This window comes from Zalophus californianus, chromosome 6, assembly GCF_009762305.2.
Source record: "Zalophus californianus isolate mZalCal1 chromosome 6, mZalCal1.pri.v2, whole genome shotgun sequence".
In the NCBI taxonomy this organism is placed as follows: domain Eukaryota; kingdom Metazoa; phylum Chordata; class Mammalia; order Carnivora; family Otariidae; genus Zalophus; species Zalophus californianus.
The window spans coordinates 23,236,658-23,261,326 of record NC_045600.1 but is presented as its reverse complement, the minus strand read 5'-3'; the positions used below and the strand labels follow the sequence as shown (position 1 = coordinate 23,261,326).

Below are 24,669 nucleotides of genomic sequence, written 5' to 3'. Positions count from 1 at the left end.
TATTCTCCTGACATTAGGGTTTGGACCATTACTCATGCTGGCTTTTTCAGCTATAACCTGTGGGCACAGATATTACAAATTACCATGAAGTGTGAAGGGCAGTAAAAACATATGACAAAGAAATGAGACAGTTCGAAATGTAAAGGTAAATGGTATTCAGAAAGAACTATAATAGTGGGGTCTAGGAAGTGGCCTGATGAGTCTGGACAAGTCAACAGCTTGAGTCCTATCATTGTGTTAGGGGTATGTTGCTGTTTTTTTTTTTTTTTAATATGGTATGTATGTATTTAAGCTTCTCCAGTGATTGTGTTATTCAGTTTTAATGGGAACTCAGCCATTCCTATGTGTCAGGCACTCAGCAAGGCACTGGGATTACAGGTGTGATACTGTCTGACCACACGTGAGTTGGCAGGGGATTAGCCAGAACGGACAACGCAGGGTGAGCACTGCTTTTCTAGAATGGAGAAGGAGCACGCGGGGTGAGCGGGGAGGAGGGCTGCTGGACTGTGCAGGGTGGTCATGGTAGGTGCTCAGGTGATATATCTCAAGCAGAGTTTGAGCTGAGTTGGAAGGGCAACATATACCTGAGGTACATGAGAGGTGGAAGCACATTTGCGAGCTTGGCCAGTCTGAGGACCGACACGAAGCTCCGGTTGGTTGAAGTAACGTGCATATGGGGATGTGATCAAAGATGAAGCTGGGAGGTGTAGGATGGAGGCTGGCGATGATGGTGTGTTCCTGTGAGGAGTTGGGCATTTCCCTGAGGGCACTGTGAGGAGCACAGAGACTTGGTCAGCTTCTCATTTTATGAAGATCACTCTGACACAGGGTGGAGAATGGAAAGAAAGGACGGGAACTGGAAACAGAGAGCAGCATTAGGAGGGAAGTAGCATATTCCAAGGTTGAGGGAAGAGGCTTGAACCTGACACCTGCTCTTTTAGGTGGCTAAGGAGGTAAACATGTCTCCTTCCCAGATGAGACCTCTGAGGAATGAGAAGGAAAAGGAGCTTTTTCTCCTGATGGTTTCCCTTCTACTTCACCTGTGTTACTCTGTTTCATATATCAGATACATTTACACATGATGACGAAAGGTGTCAAGGAAGAACTTCACTAATGGCCCTGGGTCAGGCCAGACTTCGCATCCTTCCAGGTTAGGAGAGGGAGTAGGAGCTCCATTGAGGCACACAGGGTTGGGGGGGTGATGTTACATTGCTGAGAAGTACAGTCCCTTGAATCTCGGGGTCCCTTGAAGGGAGGGACAATATTTAGGGACCTTCTGGAAGTAATTTTTGAATTCCTTGTTATTGTAAGAGGGGTATTCCTGGAAGGAGCCCCTAAAAAGCTGTCTAATAAGAAAGGAGCTTACGACTATCAGAGAAACATTAAATTTGACCTGTTGAGAATGAAACAGATGAGTTATAAACTATAAGAAAAAAAGGATAGCTTTTGATTGGGTCAGGTGATTAATAAGAATATGTTCTTCCCACTTTCCACTGTAATTTCCCTTAACACGTTCTATCTCTGGAGTTGAGTGGCTCTTTTTTTGGAAATGCAATTTGTTCTTCTGCCCACCCAGATGGTGGGCAGGTGGAGTGGGGTGGGGGTGGGGGCGGGAAACCAAGGATTGATTAGAGCTGGTTCCAAATGCTTTGTATCTTGAGGAAGTCAGTGAATGTATTGGGTTTGGATGCCTTAAAAACCCGAAGATCCTTTCAAGTAGTTTTAGATGAGAGTTGCCATCAAACTTCTAAGGGGAATTTTCATTCTGCAACTGTTTTTTACTGTGAAGAATATAGTTTTCCACTTAATTTTCTCCAAAGCTAAGGGCTTTATCATATTCTCCATTGTATTTTATGGAAAAAAAAAAAAGTGTAGCATTTGACCTAATAGAAATCAGTCCCTCAGAAATAATTTGCATTATGGGACATAATGAGAGATAGGAATTAAACAGAACTTCTCCCAAAGGTTCTTGCCTTTTGCCCCTCAGCATTGTATGACAGAGGCTTCTTACAAAAAAGCTGTGTAATTGTGACTGCCTTAATGTGTCTTGTTTCTGGACTCCTGGCCAACTATACACCCACCTAAAATAGAGAGAACTTGATTTTCCTCTCCAACAGAGTTGATAATACCCTTTATTGAGGGTTTACTTAGTGTAGGCACAGGCTAAGGACTTGGTATATTGTGTCTCCGTCAGGATCATGACCTTGCGACCTCAAGATGACTTTATGGGCTTTACATATATTATCTCATTTAATCCTCACATCATGTTAGGTAGCAACAATTTCCATCCCCATTATACAGATGGGAAAACTCAGGTTCAGAGAATTTAAGTGGCTAGCCCAGGGTCACATTGCTAGTAATTGATAAAGCTGAGTTTTAAAGCCTATGCCCTCTCTCTACTGGGCCATGTGGTGCGAGTCTGGACTTGTCTGTTTCCAAAGCAGAGGCACTACCCAGGTGACCAGAGTGTATCTGAGAACGTCCTCTAGCTGGCTTTATGGTAGGTGGTGTTTATGTCAATATGATTTCACTAAGTTCTAGATGATAGTTGCACAATGTTCTTTAAAACAGAACTATTTTTAAATTAGCTGTGTTTTCATTGAGCTTGCCCTTTGAAACGTCTTTTCTCTCTTTTTAAAAATGCCCTCTGCTACCCCAACAGACCACTATGTCAGTGCTGAAAAGGAAGGAAAATCAGAATATGAGGCCTCAGGTTGCATTTTTCTGAGGTAGCATTGACTTTCTGATGTGCTGTTCGTGATTTTAGAAAGAAGAAATGATCTAATCATTTGACTTTATGACCCGGGCACTCTCTGAAAATAGGTGGGTTGAGCAAGAAGGCTTCATGATGCTGGTCTTTCTCTCTCCTTCACCAGTCCCCCAACAGGGAGAGGCATAGGTGCTACCCCTCCATTGTCATGCAAGTGTCCCGTGTGTAAATTGCTTTACTCACAAGGTGTGCATACCTTGCCCTTCATGGACCATCAAGAGCAGTGCTGTACTAGAGCTGGTACCAGCACAGGAGTTTTCAGGAATTTTGCAAGCTGGTTGACATCACGTAGCTTATATTAGCTTGAAATTGGCCATGGTGGGAGTATTTTACACTATTGAAATCAGGTTAGAGAAATGCTACAGATCAGGGTTTTTTGCTGTTGTTGTTCTGGTTGTTAAATATTTACCTTCAGGGAGCTGATCAAAGGCCATTGGAGATAAAGACCTCATGAGGGCATCTTAGTTTCCACCAATTCCCATGCCCATCTTGACTCATTTTATACTCAGTATATGAGAGGGCTGGAGGGATCGAGGAGAATAGAAGTGTTATTGAAACTGCCCCAGTGTCTCCAGAATGTTGGATTTTATTATTATTTCACTCATCATCCTAACCAAGTGACTTTTTTGAACCTTCATTTGAGAAGAGGAAACCATAAACACCTGAGCATGCTTGCTAAGGGCAGTGTTGATGCCTTTCTGAGCATTAGGAAGACATAGATCTTTCCTTCAAGACAAAGAAGTAAGATCTTGGGAATACAGCTGCTCTTAGGTCTTTCTGCCATTGAAATATTTTTTTTTAAAGATTTTATGTATTTTATTTGAGAGAGAATGAGCGCGCACATGCGTCAGTTGGAGGGAGGGGCAGAGGGAGAGGGAGAGAGAATCTCCGGCTGACTCCTCGCTGAGCAGGGAGCCAAGCCGGACATGGGGCTCGATCTCAGGACTCCTGAGATCATGACCTGAGCTGATACCAAGAGTGGGACCTTTAAGCACCTGAGCCACCCAGGCACCCCTCCCAATGAAATTTTATAATAATATTTAGGACCCTGTTCTCTGGGCTTGCTTAATCTTCTGTAAAGTGGGAACTAGAGCATTCACTTCTCAGGTGGCTCTATAGGAAGGATGCTTGACACATTTAAGGATCATTGCTTTCTTATTTTAAAATTACAAAGAAGTGAATTGGGTTTCTGTCAATTAAGGGGGATGAATCTTATGTTATCTGTAAATGACAGACAGGTCCTCTAGAAAAACCAGGAGGACCCAATGCTGTGAATGTAGAGTTACTCTGAGAGAGTAACTCTACAGCAAAGAGGGATCTTTGCTTCAGGGACCAAGCCATGTAACTAAGTAGGCTATCCGTAAGGGCACAGACACCACCCCTGAAGCCTCAACACTTCAGTCCTTCTCTTTTAGCAGTGGAGACTACAGATGGCTCGGGAAGCTGGTAAGAGTCTTGCATACATATATGCACATATACATATATCTGTATGTATTCATCTTCCTTTTTCTATTTTTTTCCTTCCTTCCTGCTCCATGACTGCTCACTCCTTCTTCCGCTGTGAAACAATGTAAATTTTAAAATGTGAAAATGGAAAGGTTTATACACTTATCAGGAGCGGAGAATCAAGTTGCAGGTGGCAGAGAAGAGCTCCCTGGACAGTCCGTGGCAGCCCTCATAAGGCTCCTCCCGTGGTAGCTGTGCTTTGTGAGGGGTGGAGAAACCGTTTGGCTGGCACAGAGGTCTGCTGTGATGATGCTTCCACATTCAGCGTTCACGCATGGATTCTGAAAACTTTGACAAACACCTCATGCTTTGCAATTAAAGATGATGAGTATTATTAAGCCAGCCTTGCCTGGTGCCTACCACTGGGCTGCCAGCCTTGATCCGTTAGGATAAATGGATGTAAGGCATCAGAACAGATGTACCACACTCTAGGCTCCCCGGGTCACCAAGCCCACCACCCCAATATGACCAAGACCAGCTGGTGCTGGTTTAGCAACATTTATTATAAATTGGGATGTTTGAGGCATAGGTTTGGTTGAGTCCTACTTGGGCAATAACAGAGGGAAAATACACTCTAATAGAAGTGTTCTTTCCTTCAGGCAGCACTTCTGTCTCAAGGACCTGCAAGTCATAAAAGACAGTCTGTCAACTTTTGATTTTCTAGACCATGAAGAGGAGTTGACTGAATCTGTTTGCATGTACCGCAGAGGTGGATTTTAGCAGTAACAGGCAGGAAATGACTGTCTGGGACAGAAACAAAAACAAAAACAAAAACAATCCCCAATTCAAGCGGAGTGATGGGGAATTTGTGGCAGCCATCAGAGGTATCATCTGAAAAAGAAAAGACACAACGTGATGCTTTTCTTTGAATGAAAAACAGAGCAGGGAGTTAGAAACTCAAGTACCACCATCTCTGAGGACTTGTTGAGTCTTACACACTTCTGTTGCCTTGTCACTTCCCCCACTAGACAAAAAGAGTCACCATCTTGTCTCAAACGACTATGTGGCTATTTTAGTGAGGATTGGTTACATGTCAAATGCAAAAGTCGTACACACGATCTTTATACAAGCGTTTCCGAAAGGTTTATTGCAGTTTTAAGCTATTAATAATTTTGAAAACATTCTAAATATATTATTCTAAAGGTTTATGTTATCTTAGAATTTTTGCAATTTTAGTTTGATTTGGAAGAATGCTTTAGACAAAAGTATTTTTAAGTTCTTAGGCGTGCCTTATATTTATAAGTATTTGATACAGATTTTTGTTCTGGTATTATACATAATTGGATAAAACTCGATCTTCCTGTTAATTTTTTATTGAATTTTGAATTGAAATGGCCTTTGAATTTTTTCCTTGAAAAAAACCCCACACATTTTTACATTAAAAAGTCATCTTTCTCTGGTTATAGATTAGAGAGACCTTAAGTTTCTCTTGCTAAGCCAATGGTAACACACACACACACACACACACACACACACACACATACACTCTCACACATTCACTGTATGGCTTACGTATATCCATAGAGGTTAGGTGGCTCAGCTGTTGAGTTAGCAAGCTTGGGTTTGAGATCTCACCCTACTACTTGTTACGGAGTTATCACCTAACTCCGTGACTCAGTTTCCTTCTCTGAAATCCTTGCCTTCCAGCTTGATCACCAGTCAAAAAATTCCTTTATTTTTGAAGTTCTGGATTATTTTGAAGTTCTTCCTTGAGAAAATTATTCCTGTTTTCTGATTCTTTAATACTTTTAATTATCATTGCTTCATCATGTGTTTGTGAAGATTAATTGAGTTAATATCTGAAATGCACTTAGTACAGTGTCTGGCATATGATAAGTGCTATGTAAAACCCTTGTTTTGTTATTGTTATATCCTTTTTGTACAGGATCATTTTATATCAATGAGGAACATTTAAAAGCATTGTTGAAGATTTTCTTTATCAGAGCAGTTGGCATGTTTCTCTAATTTCTTTCTCTCTCTAATTTTGGAGACACTGCTATCTATGAGAAATAGATACAAATATAAAATATAATCTGTTCAGGAAAGGATGTACTTAAGTAGTCTGAAGTAAGAACAGGAGCTTATATTATCATCTAGAAAGTTTTTTAGACTCTAGTTCAAACTCTTATTCATTCAACAGTTCATACCTGTCCCTGGACATTGGGGACACAAAAGAGTCCTTGTCTCAATATCTGGTAAGATTGAATTAGTCTAATAATTAAATTAGGGGAGGAAATGTGGTCAATTAAATCCCACCACCACCACTACCTCCCCCCAAAAAGTGATTCCAAGTAGAATATTGCTTGTATGAAGTGATATTGGTGAATTTTATGGATAAATTGTTAGTTTGGAAAACCACTTGGCTGTAAGTCATAAAAGAATGATTCATTTGTTTTTCTTTTGAATGTGAGCAGGCCTCAGAACCACGCAGAGGGCTTGTCACAACTCAGATTCCTGAGACCTGCCCCCAGCCAGTAGGTCTGGGCGGAGCCTGAAAACGCACATTTGTCAGGAGCTCCCAGGTGATGCAGGGGCTGCTGACTGGGGACCCACCCTGTGAGCACCACTGGGGTAGGGAGGGAGTGGAAGATGAAGAGATGGCTGGAGCACTGTGGGCTGGGGGCCAATAGTGGGAAGTGAGGCTGGAGGAGGGGGCAGGGGCCCTAGGATCTCAGCCTCAATGGCAAGTGCAAGTTTAGTCTCAGGTCAATGAGGAGTCATTGCAGGTTCTTCCAGCCCTCCCTCACTGCAACCGCTCTTGTTCTGAGGCGATTACGACATAGTCTTTGTAGTCTTTGAGGATTATCTGATTCTGCATGGCACTCGCCCCCTAATGCATGTGCAACAAATGCCGTGGAATTTGAAAATACCCTGTAATTCCCTCTGTTTTAGAGTCCTGACCAACCTTTGATGAATAGGACAGATCGCTCACTTTGCGCAGCACAGATAGTCACCCATGCTCAGGTTTTGACAGTAGGAGACACAGGCACACCAAGGGGCTACATTTGAGATCAGCTCAACATTGACTGAAACACATTCTCTGTATCTGGCACTTTACACTTAACCCAGCAAGGATATAATCAAAGCACATTATGATTTCTAGCAGCAGGCAGCATTCAATCTTTTGGGGACAAATACTAAAAAAAACATATGAAACTAGAGGATTATATAAGCAGAAGACAGCACAGTGTGTAATAAAGTGTTAAATTGAGTATTATCATATGGTAAATGTTAATGACGCAGATAATAAGGGCCATGGCCACTAAGAAGTTGGAGAATTGTTCGAAGTTACTAGGGAATGTTTTATACCGGGGAGGCCTTTGAGCCGGTCCTTGGAAAATGGTGAAAATTTGGCTAGAGGGGAAGGGAAAAGATGGAAAAGCCTTTGTCTTCAGATTCAATCAACATTCAAGGAATTACTGTGTTTTCCCAAAGTTTTTGCTGTTCTACTGCCTTTCAAAGGAAAGCCTTCCATGTGTTTCTGATTCTTGAGTACAATTGAATTACTAGTCCATTGTCTGGTAAGAGCTGTTTGGTCGGGGAGCCCTGTGGACTTCTCAGAAACTTTTTTCCTTTGAGAGAAGCTGTCCTGATTTGCCATTGTTAATGAAACTTGTACTACACAATGCTCAAGTTCAAGACCTACTGAGAACATGACCATGAACCTCATTTCATCTCCACATGGGGGAACCACATGGCATATAGAAGCTGCGGAGACCCAGCACCATTGCTGCTCCCCCGGTGGTAGTAATTGTCTCGAACTTTCTTATGTCATATCCTAATAGCTTTGTATTAGGAGTCACCGTCTGTATTGCTTCTACCCCTCATGAATAAATACAAAATGTCTCGCCACCCACAACACAAACCCTTTGTAGTCATGTATCTCTTTTGAACATGCATCCTTAGGACTCTGCATGCATTCATTTCAATATTCTGTGCCTATATGAGGCTTTTCTTTGGAAACGGTGAAATACGCACTTATTGCAATGGATATATTTTTACCCTGTCAAGTGCTCTTTTGCATCAGATCCTGAGTAATATATCTGATGAGTCAAAGGGCTTGCCTCGTTTGCTGATTCTCTTGGGAGTTATCCTGACTATCAAGATAGTTTCTGTTAGCTCAGATAATTTCAAAGGTCCAGGTTTATCTTTAATAAAGATAAGGTTTAAGGCAGAAAATAGAAATGAAAAAGAGAGAATGGTTAAAGAGAGAACTCAGGCCGACCTATGAGAGATTTTAATGACAATCTGTAAGGTAGAGATCACAAAACTTTATCAATTGCTTACTCATCTCCAGAAAAGTTTTTGAGAATGCCCCCCAAATAAATGTAATTATTTATATATCAGATACATGTACCGTTGTGCTTGTATATTAGTTATTTATGAAAGACACACAAAAATAGAAATAATAAAGAAAAAAATTTAAATGAATGTAATTTCTAATATTTTCTTCCTATCCCTCAAATAATCCTCGTTTGCATCCTCTGGCATATGGACGCTGCTTTTGAATATACCCTTCTGTAAACCGATAGCACCAGCACATGGTGCAATATACTGGTTCTCAAACTTGCATCCCAGTTTCCTGGAAACTTGTGAAAACACACATTTATACCTCTTTCTGAAGTTTCTAATTCAGTAGGTCTGGGGCCCCATCATTTGCATTTCTGACAACTTCCAGGTGATGTTGGTCTGAGAACTAACACTTTAAGAACCACTGATGTAGTTAAGAGCTTGGGTCTCAGTGGTAGTTTACCTAAGTTAGATATCAGAGTCCTTCCATTACCAAATGTGTGACCTTGGGTAAATTATTTTACTAGTATGAACTTACTTTTTTTTCTTTTTCTTTTAATCTGTTAAATGGGTGATCATAATTATTTACCTCTTAGTGTCACTGGAGAGCATAATGAGATAATGTAGACAAAGTGCTTAGTACCCAGTACTTACCACCTACAAAACACCAAGACATGTTGGCTGCTATATGCTTCTCTTCCTCCTCTTCATATCATCAAACATCTTTTTAATGTCATAAAGTAAACTTTAGGGACTTTTATACCTTAAGTCGTAAGAATCATGGGAATAAATTCTTTTGCTTTACCGTTATACATTTAAAAGACCATATTCCAAATGAAGTGTCTTTCTAGTTGGATGGTAGAGGTGAAGCTCTTTTGCAAAGTCTGCCTTAGAGAGAACAATGTGTTCAGCCCTCTCCCTTCTGTGTGTAACTATTGATAGTTTGTGGCTAAGTGTGTATTTCTGTAATCTTTTGTATATACTGATTCTTGTTGCATGATCTAGAATTGACATTTTTGGCAGTTGTGTTTTTGAATGTTTTGGGGCATGGGAGTAGCAAAGTTGAGTGCTTGCTTTGAACTTGATTGATTGTTAACACTTCTCTCCTTTTTTCTTCTCTCCCCCTCTTCCTATAAATTACTAGGACCAAGTACTACCTGCCAGGAAGATTCATGTGCCAACCAGGGGGTCTGCATGCAGCAGTGGGAAGGCTTCACTTGTGACTGCTCCATGACGTCATATTCTGGAAACCAGTGCAATGATCGTGAGTACAACCTTTTCCATACTTGGGAGTTTTATCAGTGTTTAGAGGTTTGGAGAAACCTTAAGGGACATTATAAAAGGATGGCTCTTCTGAAAGACTTGTAAGCAATTTCCTCCTCCAGAAACTTGGAAAATAAGGGACTGGTGCTTTTAATGGAAGAGCAAAGAGACATTTCTTGCTCAACATTACTAGATGTTTTCCCATTTGCTTACTCCCTATGTTTTTTCTTTAGATTAGATTGCCTGTGGCTGAGAATCAAAAACAAAACAAAACAAAACAAAACAAAACAAAAAAAACCCAGTTCAAGCAATATTTTTGTTCTAAGGAGTTCAGTTTTCCCTTAGTTAAGTCATCTGGGTAACAACTTTGAGACTCTCCCATTTGCATTGTCTAGAATTTAGAGGTTATTTAAGGAATGTAACTATTTTCTCAAAATTCTGAGTTTAGAGAACTTCTTAGATCTTCCAAACGATGAAGGCATTCAGAGTTTATTATTTCTTCCAACTAGAAATGTTTAAAGCGTTCTCAGGGGTTTTTCAAATGTTGGGAATTCCCTCTGGCTAAGTTTATTGATATCTATTTGGTTTGTATGTACATGGTCGTTCTGTTTATATATGCATTTCTATTTTGTACGTATATTTGTATGTATATATCTGCATATTTGGTTCATATTGGAAGAGAGCCAGTTGTTATCTTTGTCCACCAGCAATACTTCTATCAGCCAATTTAATTCTAGAAGACTGGTTTCAGGGAGGTGATTCTAGAGATGATGGTGGAGATACTTCAGTTCTGTTGAAATCTACAACCCGTGTCTCCCCTTCTTCTCGTGTTACTTTCCTAACATGGCTATTTTTAAAGATGAGCCAACACCTGAATTTTCTGAATACCTCTATTACAAAGAGATTTGTTGAAAGCCCTGACGTAGTGGATCCTGCTGATCTTCTGATTTTCTAAATGGTAGGAGTTTATTTTACAATCTGAACTCGTAGTTAGTTGGTCTCTTGGTTTTATGAAAAGATGCATAGTGTTTATCTGAGCAGATACTAAAGTCACATTGTGGTTGCCTAAGTGGGAGCAGGCACTGATTACAATGCTGTCTCTATCGTGTTTTCTTGGTTTTTCTTGAATCCTTATCCTTATTTCTCAACTTTTTTTTTCATGTGCATAGTTGCCCCTTATTCTGTTTCTCATTTTTCTCCTAGCTTTTTGTCTCTGTGTGCTCTATGTGTCTCTTAAGATCTATCTGGAGAAACAAGTGGGGACTCTATCAGTGTAGAGAGAAACATCTTTGATTCTCATTGATCTAATGTAAGCAGTGCCTCTAGGTCTGTAACATAAAGGACACAGTATCTGCAGAAAGTTTTGGCATCAGGTTGTTCTTTCCAAGTACTTGGTATTATTGAAAGTCTTGTTTCCACATTTATGAGTTGTAAATACTGTTTCACTCTGAAATAGGCAGCTATGGACCCATCCAGAATATCTGGGCAATTGTGCTATATGCTCTCTATTTTCCCTCCACTTTGTCTGCATAGGACTCATTAGGAAAGCTTTTTATCTTAAATGGTGGCATAATGCTTCTTTATCCTCTGTATCATAAATACCTACCCCTCCTGGTAGAAAATGGTCAGGACGAGACTGCACACAGAAAACGCAGAAAGGTAAGTTACTCTAACTACGGTGAATAGCACGGTCTTCAGAAGGTATGTATACATTTTTCTCTCATTGACAAGTTCCTTTCGGCCACCCAGTCCTAGGCATCGTTTTCTGCTAAAAATCAACCAGGATTCTTTCTGGCTTTCTATGATTTTTTTCTAACTTGTCAAGAGCAGATGGTGTCTCAGTCCAGAATGAAGACTGTTGCATTATCTGACTCGAACAATTTGTCAATATATAATGAAGTACTAGAATGGATTGGGAAATGTCAACTTTCTTTTGTGACAGTACCATGTCATCCTTCAAAGATGTTTCTGAGATATCTAGGCCTAGGTAATGCATTCTGGTTTTATTCTGTAAACAATGCAGATGAGAGTTTTATGGCAGAAGACCTCTGAGGCCAAGTTATTAAAAGAGTCTACTTGCCTCAACTCCTGTTGGAAAGCAGACCAGGCTTGTGTGATTAGACGGCTATATGGAAATGTGAGCAAATACATTTTAATTGCAGAATGTATGGAATATATAGAGTTCAGATAGATATAACTGTCATATGCAGATATATGCTTTTAATGAAACCAACTGCATATATCAGAATGTTAGGTTGCTTAAAATTGTACACTAGATGCCTCTGAATCCAATGATCAACATTGAAAGTATTGAGGGAACTTTTGGAATTAGCATCAGTGCCAGTTTTTTCCACCTAAAAAATCAGCCTTACATCTACATCATAGATCATAAATGTCTGTATCAACCTTGACCTTTAGAGTTGTAATTTGGTACTTTATCTCACAAACATCTTCAAAATTAAGTTACCTATTTTATTTTCTCTGGGCATATGTTAGCAAATTCTTGGTAGCCTAGCTTGTATCAGGAGATGAGCCTTCACCTTCAGTGTCACCAGCAGATTCAGACAAAGCTCGTGCTTATCGTTGGCAAAGGCCATGGGGAAAATTGCAAAGAAAGGGGAACAGATACAATAAGTGAATGGAAGAGGAAAGGTGATGAAGAAGAAATAATGGAGAGAAAACCAGGGCTGAGTCTTATACGGAAGAACACAGAGGCCATTAGTAATTGCTTTGGTAGCATGCCTTCCACAGGTGGCCTGCCTTTGACATGTAATTGGCATGTCAAGGAAATCCGGCCTTTACCTGATTTTTAGGAATAGTGTATTCTAAAGAATGTTGCATATATCTAAAATACATTGTATTTCTTACAATGCTCTCATAGAAACCTATGGTTGGTGGAGGATTCTATCTAATGGCAACAGATGTTCTGTTGGGGGGCTGGAGGGGAAGGTTTGGATCTCTCATTTTCCATGAGCTATTTCTCAGGACAGCAGATCATCTCAGTTAATGGAAATGAAAAAAAAATCACAATTTCTTACTGCACATCCAAGAATAGAAACTCGTTTAATAGGAAAGTGCTAGGTTTTGATATTTTTCAAAATAAAGGTTTCAGTTCAGTTCATCATGTATAGAAAAGTTACTTATATCTGGGCATGATTTGCAAGTTTCTAAAGAAATGTTTGCATTTTAGGGGTCTCCACATTTTTCCTAGCATTAGTTCCTTCCTTCATTCATGACCTTTGATTTTTCTTGCCTGTTTGCCCAATTGGGTGTTTGCTTGATGATTTTGAGGTGCTGTCACATAGATAACCATGAGTAGAGTTTATGTTTAGAAACTATATCTCATTTAGTATGAGTAGACCAAGCATGGATGGGTTTAACTTTATTCCATCATTTTCTGTGAGTGCATGGTGGATTGATGGAGGCAGTGGGGTGAATTTCAGGTTTAGTCTTATAAAGATAGCCATGCAGAGCTGATACAGTGATTGTGAAGGTATGGCATGTATTCTCTGTGGCTGGTTATCTTGTGTAAGAATGACTCTCTTGTATTAGAGAAAAAACAAAAGTGATTTGATTGGAAGCCCAGGTATAATTGATTTACTAATTATCTTATGTAGTTTTAAGATAAGATCTTCTACCATTTCATATAATAGCAGATTCACAGGGAGTTTCCTTTAGGTGACTTTTAGGGCTGTTTTGAAGCTCTAATAAACAGGGTCATCCAAGAAGTAATTTTGAGTTCATGTAGGATCCAGTAAGATCTATGGAAGGACACACCAGTAACATTCTCCAAAGAAAATCTTCAGTTCTTCTGAAAAATTCTAAACAGAGAGGGCTGACTTCTCAGATGGTGCATACTACCTGAGTGCCAACTTAATGATGGGGCTACATTTTAAGAAGAACAAAAGAAAGGGAACCTTACAAAGGTTCTTATAGGGATATTCTTTTTGGATATTGGGTTCCTACTGGTATTTAAAATCAGGACCGAGAGCCTGAGAGATTTCAATATGTTGTAGGCATCATGCCATCAGGCAAATCCAGAATCCCTTTCCTGTGATGTGGGGAGGGCGGCCTATTGTTGAGTTCCTCTCTCCACAACACCATACAGTGTTGCACAAAATCCACCTCACTTGCACGTACCCACACATACACAAAAGCATTGTCATTTCTGGGGACTTTGTGAAAATAGCGATTTTAAATACCTTACATCAATCCTTAACCACCGTAGTTACCTTTGAGTGTGTTTATGACAACTGTTTTGAGTTGTGTACAATTTTGGGGGTCTCATTATTGCTCCTGTGCCATAAAGAATTGAATGTGGAACAGTGAGTGGCGCGTGAGTGCTTAAAGCACAGCAAGTCACTGGATTTAGATATCAGGTGTTTATAATGGCTTTGTGGGAAGAACAGAAGGAAATAAATGTGGGTCCTCAGCCCACCCTCAGCAGCCAGCGACCTGCACTACATCGTTAGTCCTACATTGCGGGCTACTTGTTGGAGAAATTGCTAGGTTCACACTGGCATGTAATAAAAGATGTTCTTTGCCTGCAACAAATCAATAGCAAACAGCTGTGGATCGTGCGGACAGTGGAGTGTGAAGCTCCTTTTCAGACAGTTTTCTGCTGGAGTGCCTGTTAAGCTGCACTGTTGGCTATTGATTGGTCTTTTGCTTTTTATTTATTGTGTGGGTTTATTTATTTTTTTAATGTAGGTTGGTGTATTGATTAAATCTGTTAAAAACGCATTTCCCATTCAGGCTTCATAAAAAATTAGCAATATATGCATTACTTAGTGTACAAACAAGGCAATAGACATGTGTATGTTCATTCTCTCTCTTGGGTCCATCTAGATACACTGGCATTATGTTGTGAGTCTGTGTTGTTATTTGTACAGCAATAATTTCCAAGGATATCAGACTACAGTGTGTCCATGTTTTCAGTTATGTGTTTAATTCCTACCTCTGTTTCCAGGTTCTGCCTGTCCAGCAAATAAGCCGTATCTGAGAAGCTTAGTATTAAGTTAGTTGTTTGCTGCTTAGAACACTTCATCATTTATTCATTCGTTCACTCCCCAGAACTTTCTTATTTGCAGATATGATCATGAATAAGATACACCACTGTTCTCAAAGACATTACAATCTCACGGGGAAAGACACACATGGAAGTGCTTTAATAGAAATATAAACCACATGTAGTGAGGGCTCATGAAGTTGAGAGGCGTCAACTGCGCCTGGGGTGGAGACTCCATCAAGAAGAGCTGCTATTATTAAGAAGTTTTTCATTGACACATGAGTCTTGAAAAATTTCTAAGTACTTTCTAAGCATATATGGTAAGAAAGAAGGCTGGAAAGGAAAGATAGCATCCCAGCAAGAGGAAGAGATTGAGGCTACAGCCGTGGCTGGCTGGCTCTTTCCTTCCAGTCTTTTTTCTAAGCATCTGTGTGGTTAAGATCACACTCCATGTAAAGTTTGTGCTCCGCCTTATTTTGTTTTATGCTGCATAATATGCATTTTTCAAAGTACAGAAAATATTATTAGATTTCCTCATCTCGTTTAGGAGAATGTCCATTATGGCACTCATTTCTTTGGGATAGAACCCTCCATGTTGAGTCTGGGATGAGGACTACCAGGCCCTAAATCTTCTTTCATCGAACCAGTGTTAGACATTTACCTTGGAAATATATATATTTATTTATTTATTAAAAATTTTATTTATTAATTTGACAGAGAGAGACACAGCAAGAGAGGGAACACAAGCAGGGGGAGTGGGAGAGGGAGAAGCAGGCTTCCCGACGAGCAGGGAGCCCGATGCGGGGCTCGATCCCAGGATCCCGGGATCATGACCTGAGCCGAAGGCAGATGCTTAACAACTGAGCCACCCAGGCACCCCTACCTTGGAAATATATTTAAAATGAACCAAAATTTTAAAAAAATTGACTTGTATATATCTTAATAAATTATAAAAGATAGCATAGCCATTAATTTAATTAGCTTTAGAATCAAACTACTTTAAATGTCAATGCTAACTCTTAACTGAAATTGAGTTAGTCACTTAGCCTCTTGAAGCTTTGATACAGCACAAGGAGTGTGATAGGTTCTTAATAAATAGAAGTCGTGATAATTTTTATTGTAACTAATAATATTTGACATTTGTCAAGTCCTTTTTATGTTCCTGACACTCTACTAGGACCTTTATAAAGATGTCATCCCTAAGTTCCTATGAAATATTATTGTCCTGACTTTAACAACAGGGACACTGAGGTCACACAAATAGCTGAGTGAGGACTTGAATCCAGATTTGTCCGACATGAAAGCTCACATTCTTATAAGATTTGCTACTACTTGATAATCATTAGAAATAATAAGATGAACCATGAGAGACGATGGACTCTGAGAAACAAACTGAGAGTTCTAGAGGGGAGGTGGGTGGGGGCATGGGTTAGCCTGGTGATGGGTATCAAAGAGGGCACGTTCTGCATGGAGCACTGGGTGTTATACGCAAACAATGAATCATGGAACACTACATCAAAAACTAATGATGTATGGTGATTAACATAACAAAATAAAATTTAAAAAAAGAAATAATAACAGTTTAACATCACTAATTATTAGACTAGAGTGCTTAAAATGCCAGGTGGTCAAGTCTTTATAGACAACCCAATTGTATAGGAATATAGGGTTGGAAAAGAGAAGCTCTTTGTTCTCGGTTGTTAATTTTATTATATTCTGGAATTCTGAACCCTTTGATATCTCTGCCTTAATACGAAGATAAGACTTTTTAATTAGAATATCTTGAGATATGATAGAATTAGAATATCTCTGCATATCCCCAAATATTTATATTTTTATTCTATGTTGATCTGGATCTTCTGATTTCCATTTTTTTCCTTTATTGCCATCTTTATTTTTGTCATATAACATAGTGAATGAAACCTCTGATGTGGCGTGGATGGCCTGTGTTGAAATTGTGACTCTGTCACTTAATAGTTATACTACTTTGGAATTAATTAATCAAATTGTGGATTAATTTGTGTCCTCCAAATGTGGATGTTTATAGGTCCTATCTTACAAGAATGTTGTAAAGATAAATTGAATTCGTAATTGTGAAGGTCAGGCCATGGCACATAGTAGCCTGTGTGGAACTATTGGTTGTTTTTCGATGTAATTTTCAAAAGTTAAAAACTGGCCTCATACAAGCATAATTTTCAGAAAGTTAAAAACATAACTCACATAAATACAAGATGAATGTGTCCCAAATTTATTTAACTCCTTAGTGAGGAAAACAGTAAGTTGGTAAAAACATAGGCAAGATGGCAAAAGAATATTTGAAGAACTGGATATTTATAGGCATTAAAAAGAATATTAAATATTTGGGTTAAATATAAAACTGGTGACTGTCTCACAGAGAAAAAGCCCTTAGCCTTAGGTATTATCTTTTCTACCAACCATTATATCTCTACTAAACAAAAATTGACAGGTTAATCATCTCACAGAGTGTGGCCCCAATTCATAGTAAATACCAATGTCAAAAACAGGTACATTTTCCCATCGAAGTAAATATTTCTTGGCTGGTATTGTTAAAACAGTGTCTTTCTATGACACTGAAAGGGCACAAGGCTCTCTCCTGGCCATTTTTCTAAATTTTGGATAATTTTTATTAATAGTAGTACGATCTATTCAATTTCAGAACCTTTTTTTTTATTAGATTTTTTATTGTTATGTTAATCACCATATATTACATAATTTGTTTTGGTGTACTGTTCCATGATTCATTGTTTGTTCATAACACCCAGTGCTCCATGCAGAATGTGCCCTCCTCAATACCCATCACCAGGCTAACCCATCCCCCCACCCTCCTCCCCTCTAGAAACCTCAGTTTGTTTTTCAGAGTCCATCATCTCTCCTGGTTCGTCTCCCCCTCTGACTTCCTCCCCTTCATTCTTCCTCTCCTGCTATCTTCTTCTTTTACTTTTTTCTTAAAATATGTTGTGTTATTTGTCGCAGAAGTACAGATCTGTGATTCAACAGTCTTGCACAATTCACAGCGCTCACCATAGCATATACCCTCCCCAATGTCTATCACGCAGCCACCCCATCGCTCCCACCCCCCACCACTCCAGCAACACTCAGTTTGTTTCCTGAGATTAAGAATTCCTCATATCAGTGAGGTCCTATGATACATGTCTTTCTCTGATTGACTTATTTCACTCAGCATAACACCCTCCAGTTCCATCCACGTCGTCGCAAATGGCAAGATCGCATTCCTTTTGATGGCTGCATAATATTCCATCATGTATATATACCACCTCTTCTTTATCCATTCATCTGTCGATGGACATCTTGGCTCTTTCCACAGCTTGGCTATTGTGGACATTGCTGCTATAAACATTGGGGTGCACGTACCCCTTCGGATCCCTACATTTGTATCTTTGGGGTAAATACCCAGTAGTGCAATTGCTGGATCGTATGGTAGCTCTATTTTCAACTGTTTGAGGAACCTCCATACTGTTTTCCAGAGGGGTTGCACCAGCTTGCATTCCCACCAACAGTGTAGGAGAGTTCCCCTTTCTCCACATCCCCGCCAACATCTGTCGTTTCCTGACTTGTTCAGCCATTCTGACTGGTGTGAGGAGGTATCTCATTGAGGTTTTGATTTGTATTTCCCTGATGCCAAGCGATGTTGAGCACTTTTTCATGTGTCTGTTGGCCATTTGGATGTCTTCTTTGGAAAAATGTCTGTTCATGTCTTCTGCCCATTTCTTTTTGATTGGATTATTTGTTCTTTGGGTGTTGAGTTTGATAAGTTCTTTATAGATTTTGGATACTAGCCCTTTATCTGATATGTCATTTGCAAATATCTTCTCCCATTCTGTCCATTGTCTTTTGGTTTTGTGGACTGTTTCTTTTGCTGTGCAAAAGCTTTTTATCTTGATGAAATCCCAATAGTTCATTTTTGCCCTTGCTTCCCTTGCCTTTGGTGATGTTTCTAGGAAGAAGTTGCTGCGGCTGAGGTCGAAGAGGTTGCTGCCTGTGTTCTCCTTTAGGATTTTGATGGACTCTTGTCTCACGTTTAGGTCTTTCAACCATTTGGAGTCTATTTTTGTGTGTGGTGTAAGGAAATGGTCCAATTTCATTCTTCTGCATGTGGCTGTCCAATTTTCCCAACACCATTTGTTGAAGAGACTGTCTTTTTGCCATTGGACATTCTTTCCTGCTTTGTCAAAGATAAGTTGACCATAGAGTTGAGGGTCCATTTCTGGGCCCTCGACTCTGTTCCATTGATCTATGCATCTGTTTTTGTGCCAGTACCATACTGTCTTGATGATGACAGCTTTGTAATAGAGCTGGAAGTCCGGAATTGTGATGCCGCCAGCATTGCTTTTCTTTTTCAAGATTGCTCTGGCTATTCGGGGTCTCTTCTGGTTCCATACAAATTTTAGGATTATTTGTTCCATTTCTTTGAAAAAAGTGGATGGTATTTTGATGGGGATTGCATTGAATGTGTAGATTGCTCTAGGGAGCATTGACATCTTCACAATGTTGGTTCTCCCAATCCATAAGCATGGAACATTTTTCCATTTCTTTGTGTCTTCTTCAATTTCTTTCATGAGTATTTTATAGTTTTCTGAGTACAGATCCTTTGCCTCTTTGGTTAAATTTATTCCTAGGTATCTTATGGTTTTGGGTGCAATTTTAAATGGGATCGACTCCTTCGTTTGTCTCTCTTCTGTCTTGTTGTTGGTGTATAGGAATGCCACTGATTTCTGTGCATTGATTTTATATCCTGCTACCTTACTGAATTCCTGTATGAGTTCTAGCAGTTTTGGGGTGGAGTCTTTTGGGTTTTCTACATACAGTATCATATCATCTGCAAAGAGTGAGAGTTTGACTTCCTCTTTGCCAATTTGGATGCCTTTGATTTCCTTTTGTCATCTGATTGCTGTGGCTAGGACTTCTAATACTAAATTGAATAGCAGTGGTGATAGTGGACATCCCTGCCGCGTTCCTGACCTTAGGGGAAAAGCTGAGCTTTTCCCCATTGAGAATGATATTCGCTGTAGGTTTTTCATAGATGGTTTTTATGATATTGAGGTATGTACCCTCTATCCCTATACTCTGAAGAGTTTTGATCAAGAAAGGATGCTGTACTTTGTCAAATGCTTTTTCTGCATCTATTGAGAGGATCATATGATTCTTGTTCTTTCTTTTGTTAATATATTGTATCACGTTGATTGATTTGGGGATGTTGAACCAGCCTTGCAGCCCAGGGATAAATCCCACTTGGTCATGGTGAATAATCCTTTTAATGTACTGTTGGATCCTATTGGCTAGTATTTTGGTGAGAATTTTTGCATCCATGTTCATCAAGGATATGGGTCTGTAATTCTCCTTTTTGATGGGGTCTTTGTCTGGTTTTGGGATCAAGGTAATGGGGGCCTCATAAAATGAGTTTGGAAGTTTTCCTTCCATTTCTATTTTTTGGAACAGTTTCAGGAGAATAGGTATTAATTCTTCTTTAAATGTCTGATAGAACTCCCCTGGGAAGCCATCTGGCCCTGGGCTTTTGTTTCTTGGGAGATTTTTGAGGACTGCTTCAATTTCCTTAGTGGTTATAGGTCTGTTCAGGTTTTCTATTTCTTCCTGGTTCAGTTTTGGTAGTTGATACATCTCTAGGAATGCACCCATTTCTTCCAGGTTATCTAATTTGCTGACGTAGAGTTGCTCATAATATGTTCTTATAATTGTTTGTATTTCTTTGGTGTTGGTTGTGATCTCTCCTCTTTCATTCATGATTTTGTTGATTTGGGTCATTTCTCTTTTCTTTTTGATAAGTCTGGCCAGGGGTTTATCAATCTTGTTAATTCTTTCAAAGAACCAGCTCCTAGTTTCGTTGATCTGTTCTAGTGTTCTTTTGGTTTCTAGTTCATTGATTTCTGCTCTGATCTTTATTATTTCTCTTCTCCTGCTGGGTTTAGGCTTTATTTGCTGTTCTTTCTCCAGCTCCTTTAGGTGTAGGGTTAGGTTGTGTATTTGAGACCTTTCTTGTTTCTTGAGAAAGGCTTATATTGCTATATACTTTCCTCTCAGGACTGCCTTTGCTGTATCCCAAAGATTTTGAACAGTTGTGTTTTCATTTTCATTGGTTTCCATGAATTTTTTTAATTTTTCTTTAATTTCCTGGTTGACCCATTTATTCTTTAGTAGGATGCTCTTTAGCCTCCATGGATTTGAGTTCTTTCCGACTTTCCTCTTGTGATTGAGTTCTAGTTTCAAAGCATTGTGGTCTGAAAACATGCAGGGAATGATCCCAGTCTTTTGGTACCGGTTGAGACCTGATTTGTGACCTAGGATGTGATCAATTCTGGAGAATGTTCCATGGGCACTAGAGAAGAATGTGTATTCCGTTGCTTTGGGATGGAATGTTCTGAATATGTCTGTGAAGTCCATTTGGTCCAGTGTGTCATTCAAAGTCTTTATTTCCTTGTTGATCTTTTGCTTAGATGATCTGTCCATTTCAGTCAGGGCGGTGTTAAAGTCCCCCACTATTATTGTATTGTTGTCAATGTGTTTCTTCCCTTTTGTTTTTAATTGCCTTATAAAATTGGCTGCTCCCATGTTAGGGGCATAGATGTTTACAATTGTTAGATCTTCTTGTTGGATAGACCCTTTAAGTAGGATATAGTGTCCTTCCTCATCTCTTATTACAGTCTTTGTTTTAAAATCTAATTTATCTGATATAAGGATTGCCACCCCAGCTTTCTTTTGGTGTCCATTAGCATGGTAAATGGTTTTCCACCCCCTCACTTTCAATCTGGGGGTGTCTTTGGGTCTAAAATGAGTCTCTTGCAGACAGCATATTGATGGGTCTTATATTTTAATCCAGTCTGATAGCCTGTGTCTTTTGATTGGGGCATTTAGCCCATTTACATTCAGGGTAACTATTGAAAGATATGAATTTAGTGCCAGTGTATTGCCTGTAAGGTGACTGTTACTGTATATTGTCTGTGTTCTTTTCTGATCTATGCTGCTTTTAGGCTCTCTTTTTGCTTAGAGGACCCCTTTCAATATTTCTTGGAGGGCTGGCTTTGTGTTTGCAAATTCCTTTAGTTTTTGTTTGTCCAGAAAGGTTTTGATCTCTCCTTCTATTTTCAATGAGAGCCTAGCTGGATATAGTATTCTTGGCTGCATATTTTTCTTGTTTATTGCTCTGAAGATATCATGCCAGTCCTTTCTGGCCTGCCAGATCTCTGTGGATAGGTCTGTTGCCAATCTAATATTTCTACCATTGTAGGTTACATATCTCTTCTCCCGAGCTGCTTTCAGGATTTTCTCTTTGTCTCTGAGACTCGTAAGTTTTACTATTAGGTGTCGGGGTGTTGACCTATTATTATTGATTTTGAGAGGGGTTCTCTGTGCCTCCTGGATTTTGATGCCTGTTTCCTTCCTCACATTAGGAAAGTTCTCTGCTATTATTTGCTCCAATATACCTTCTGCCCCTCTCTCTCTTTCTTCTTCTTCTGGGATCCCAATTATTCTAATGTTGTTTCGTCTTATCGTATCACTTATCTCTCTAATTCTGCCCTCGTGATCCTGTAGTTGTTTATCTCTCTTTTTCTCAGCCTCTTTATTTTCCATCATTTGGTCTTCTATATTGCTGATTCTCTCTTCTCCCTCATTTATCCTAGCAGTTAGTGCCCCCATTTTTGATTGCACCTCATCAATAGCCTTTTTGATTTTGACTTGGTTAGATTTTAGTTCTTTTATTTCTCCAGAAAGGGTTTCTCTAATAACTTTCACGCTTTTTTTCAAGCCCAGCTAGTATCTTTAAAGTCATGATTCTGAACTCTAGGTCCGACATCGTACTAATGTCCATATTGAGTAGGTCCCTGGCTGACGGTACTACCTCTTGTTCTTTTTGCTGAGGTGATTTTTTTCGTCTTGTCATTTTGTCCAGAGGAGAATATATGAATGAGAGAACAAAATGCTAACAGCTTAACAATGTCCCCAGCAAATATACTGTATACAAATCAGAAAAGACCTAAAACCAGGGGAAAAGAAAGGGAAAGAAAGAAAAAAGAAAGAGAAAAAGAAAGAAAAAAGAAAAAAAAAGATAAAAACAAAAACAGAACAATACATAAAAAGCAGAATATGATCAAATATGATCAGGCTAGTGCATAGATCATTGCCACACACTAGATTTTGGGCGTATTTTGGGGTGTTAGAAAAAAGTGCCTCCTAAAATTTTAAAGGAAGAACGACATATATGTACAAAATAAGGGTCGATACAATGAAGGGATGGAAGATGACTGTAAAGATGAAAAGTATAAAAGATTTTATAAAAGGATTTGATAAGATAAGTTGTTTGAAAAAAGAAGATTAAAAAAAAAAAGAAAAAAAGGGAGAGAATGTGATCAGGCAGGAGACTAGAACAAAGCCATATACTAGTGATTTAGGGTATATTTTGATCTGTTAGAAGAAACTGTATCTCAAAATTTTAAAGAGAGAACAACTTATAAATACATGCCAAAAATAAGGGTAACTACTATGAAGGGATAAAATATGACTCTAAAAATGAAAAATAAAAAATGGATTTTTTTAAAAAAGGGATGGATAAGATGTTGGTTGAAAAGGGGAAAAAGAAAAATTAAAAAAAACAGTTAAAAAAATTAACTTTGATGAACTAATGAATCATGGTAAAAAAAAAGCCATGAATTCTATGTGCAGTATTCCCCTAGCGCTGGAGTTCTCCCGTTCTCCTTGATCGGTAAACTTGCTCTTGGCTTGCTGGCTGTTCGTGGTGATCTTCTGGGGGAGGGGCCTGTTGCTGTGGTTCCCAAATGTCTTTGCCGGAGGCGGAATTGCCCTGCCCTTGTCGGTCCGGGCTAAGCAAGCTGCTCGGGTTTGCTCTCAGGAGCTTTTGTTCCCTGCAAACTCTCCGTACAGCTTTGGAGGACCAGGGCGAAAATGGTGGCCTCCCAATCTCCACCCAGAGGAGCTGAGAACTCGGGGCCCCGCTCCTCAGTGTGCCCCCAGAGAAAAGCAGTCACTCTTGTGTCCCCGGTCTCCGGTCGCTCTCCGCGCTCACCCGGCCTGTGACCAAGCGTTTCTATCTCTGGCACCCGACCCCATGTGGAGTCTCCAAACCCAGCAGATCCCTGCGGTGCGCTCCCGCGCCGCTCCTCCCCGGGAAGGAAGGGGAGTCTCCCCGGCTCTGCCGCTTGTTGGGTCCCTGCTGGAGGCGCAGTGGCCCGACTGGGCTGTGGATCACGGTTTATGGCAACCCCGAGCTGAGAGCCCGCGCCTCGGCTCCGTCTCTGCAGCCGGCTTCCCCGCTCCGATACCCGGGAGCTCTGCCGCACTCAGGCACCCCCGGTCTTTCTGTGACCCCGAGGGTCCTGAGACCACACTGTCCCGGGAGGATTCCACCCCCCGCTTAGCCACTGGAGCGACGTCCCTCAGCGGAGCCAACTTCTAAAAGGTCCGATTTTGTGCTCCGCGGCTCTACCACTCGCCAGAAGCGGCCGACGGAGGCCCCCTCCCCCGCCGTCTATCCTCCCGAATATCGCCTCGGATTTACTTCTCCGCACGTCCTACCTTCCAGTAAGTGGTCGCTTCTCTGTTCAGAGAGTTTGTTGCTACTCTCCTCTTCGATCTCCTGTTGAGTTCATAGGTGTTCAGAATGGTTTGATCCCTATTCAGCTGAATTCCTGAGACCAGACAAAATCTAGGTCTCCTACTCCTCCGCCATCTTGCTTTGCCCCCGACTCAAGTAGATACTATTATGATCCCAGTTTTACAGATGAGGGAACTGAGACATGGAGAAGTCAAGTGATCTGCTCAA

General features: G+C 40.0%; 1 protein-coding gene across 20 annotated transcripts in view; it reads left to right on the top strand.

Annotated features, from left to right (window-relative positions):
- NRXN3 (neurexin 3) overlaps window positions 1-24,669 on the top strand; it is a 1,550,403-nt gene that overhangs the window by 740,307 nt on the left and 785,427 nt on the right. For all 20 annotated transcript variants that reach the window (XR_004820137.1, XM_035728036.1, XM_035728032.1 and 17 more), the window contains one exon: window positions 9,711-9,830. Coding sequence is in view for 19 of the 20 variants with exons in the window: in XM_035728036.1 (XP_035583929.1) it covers window positions 9,711-9,830 (120 nt within the window). In the remaining variant the exon portion in view is untranslated. The remainder of the gene's footprint in view (window positions 1-9,710; window positions 9,831-24,669) is intronic.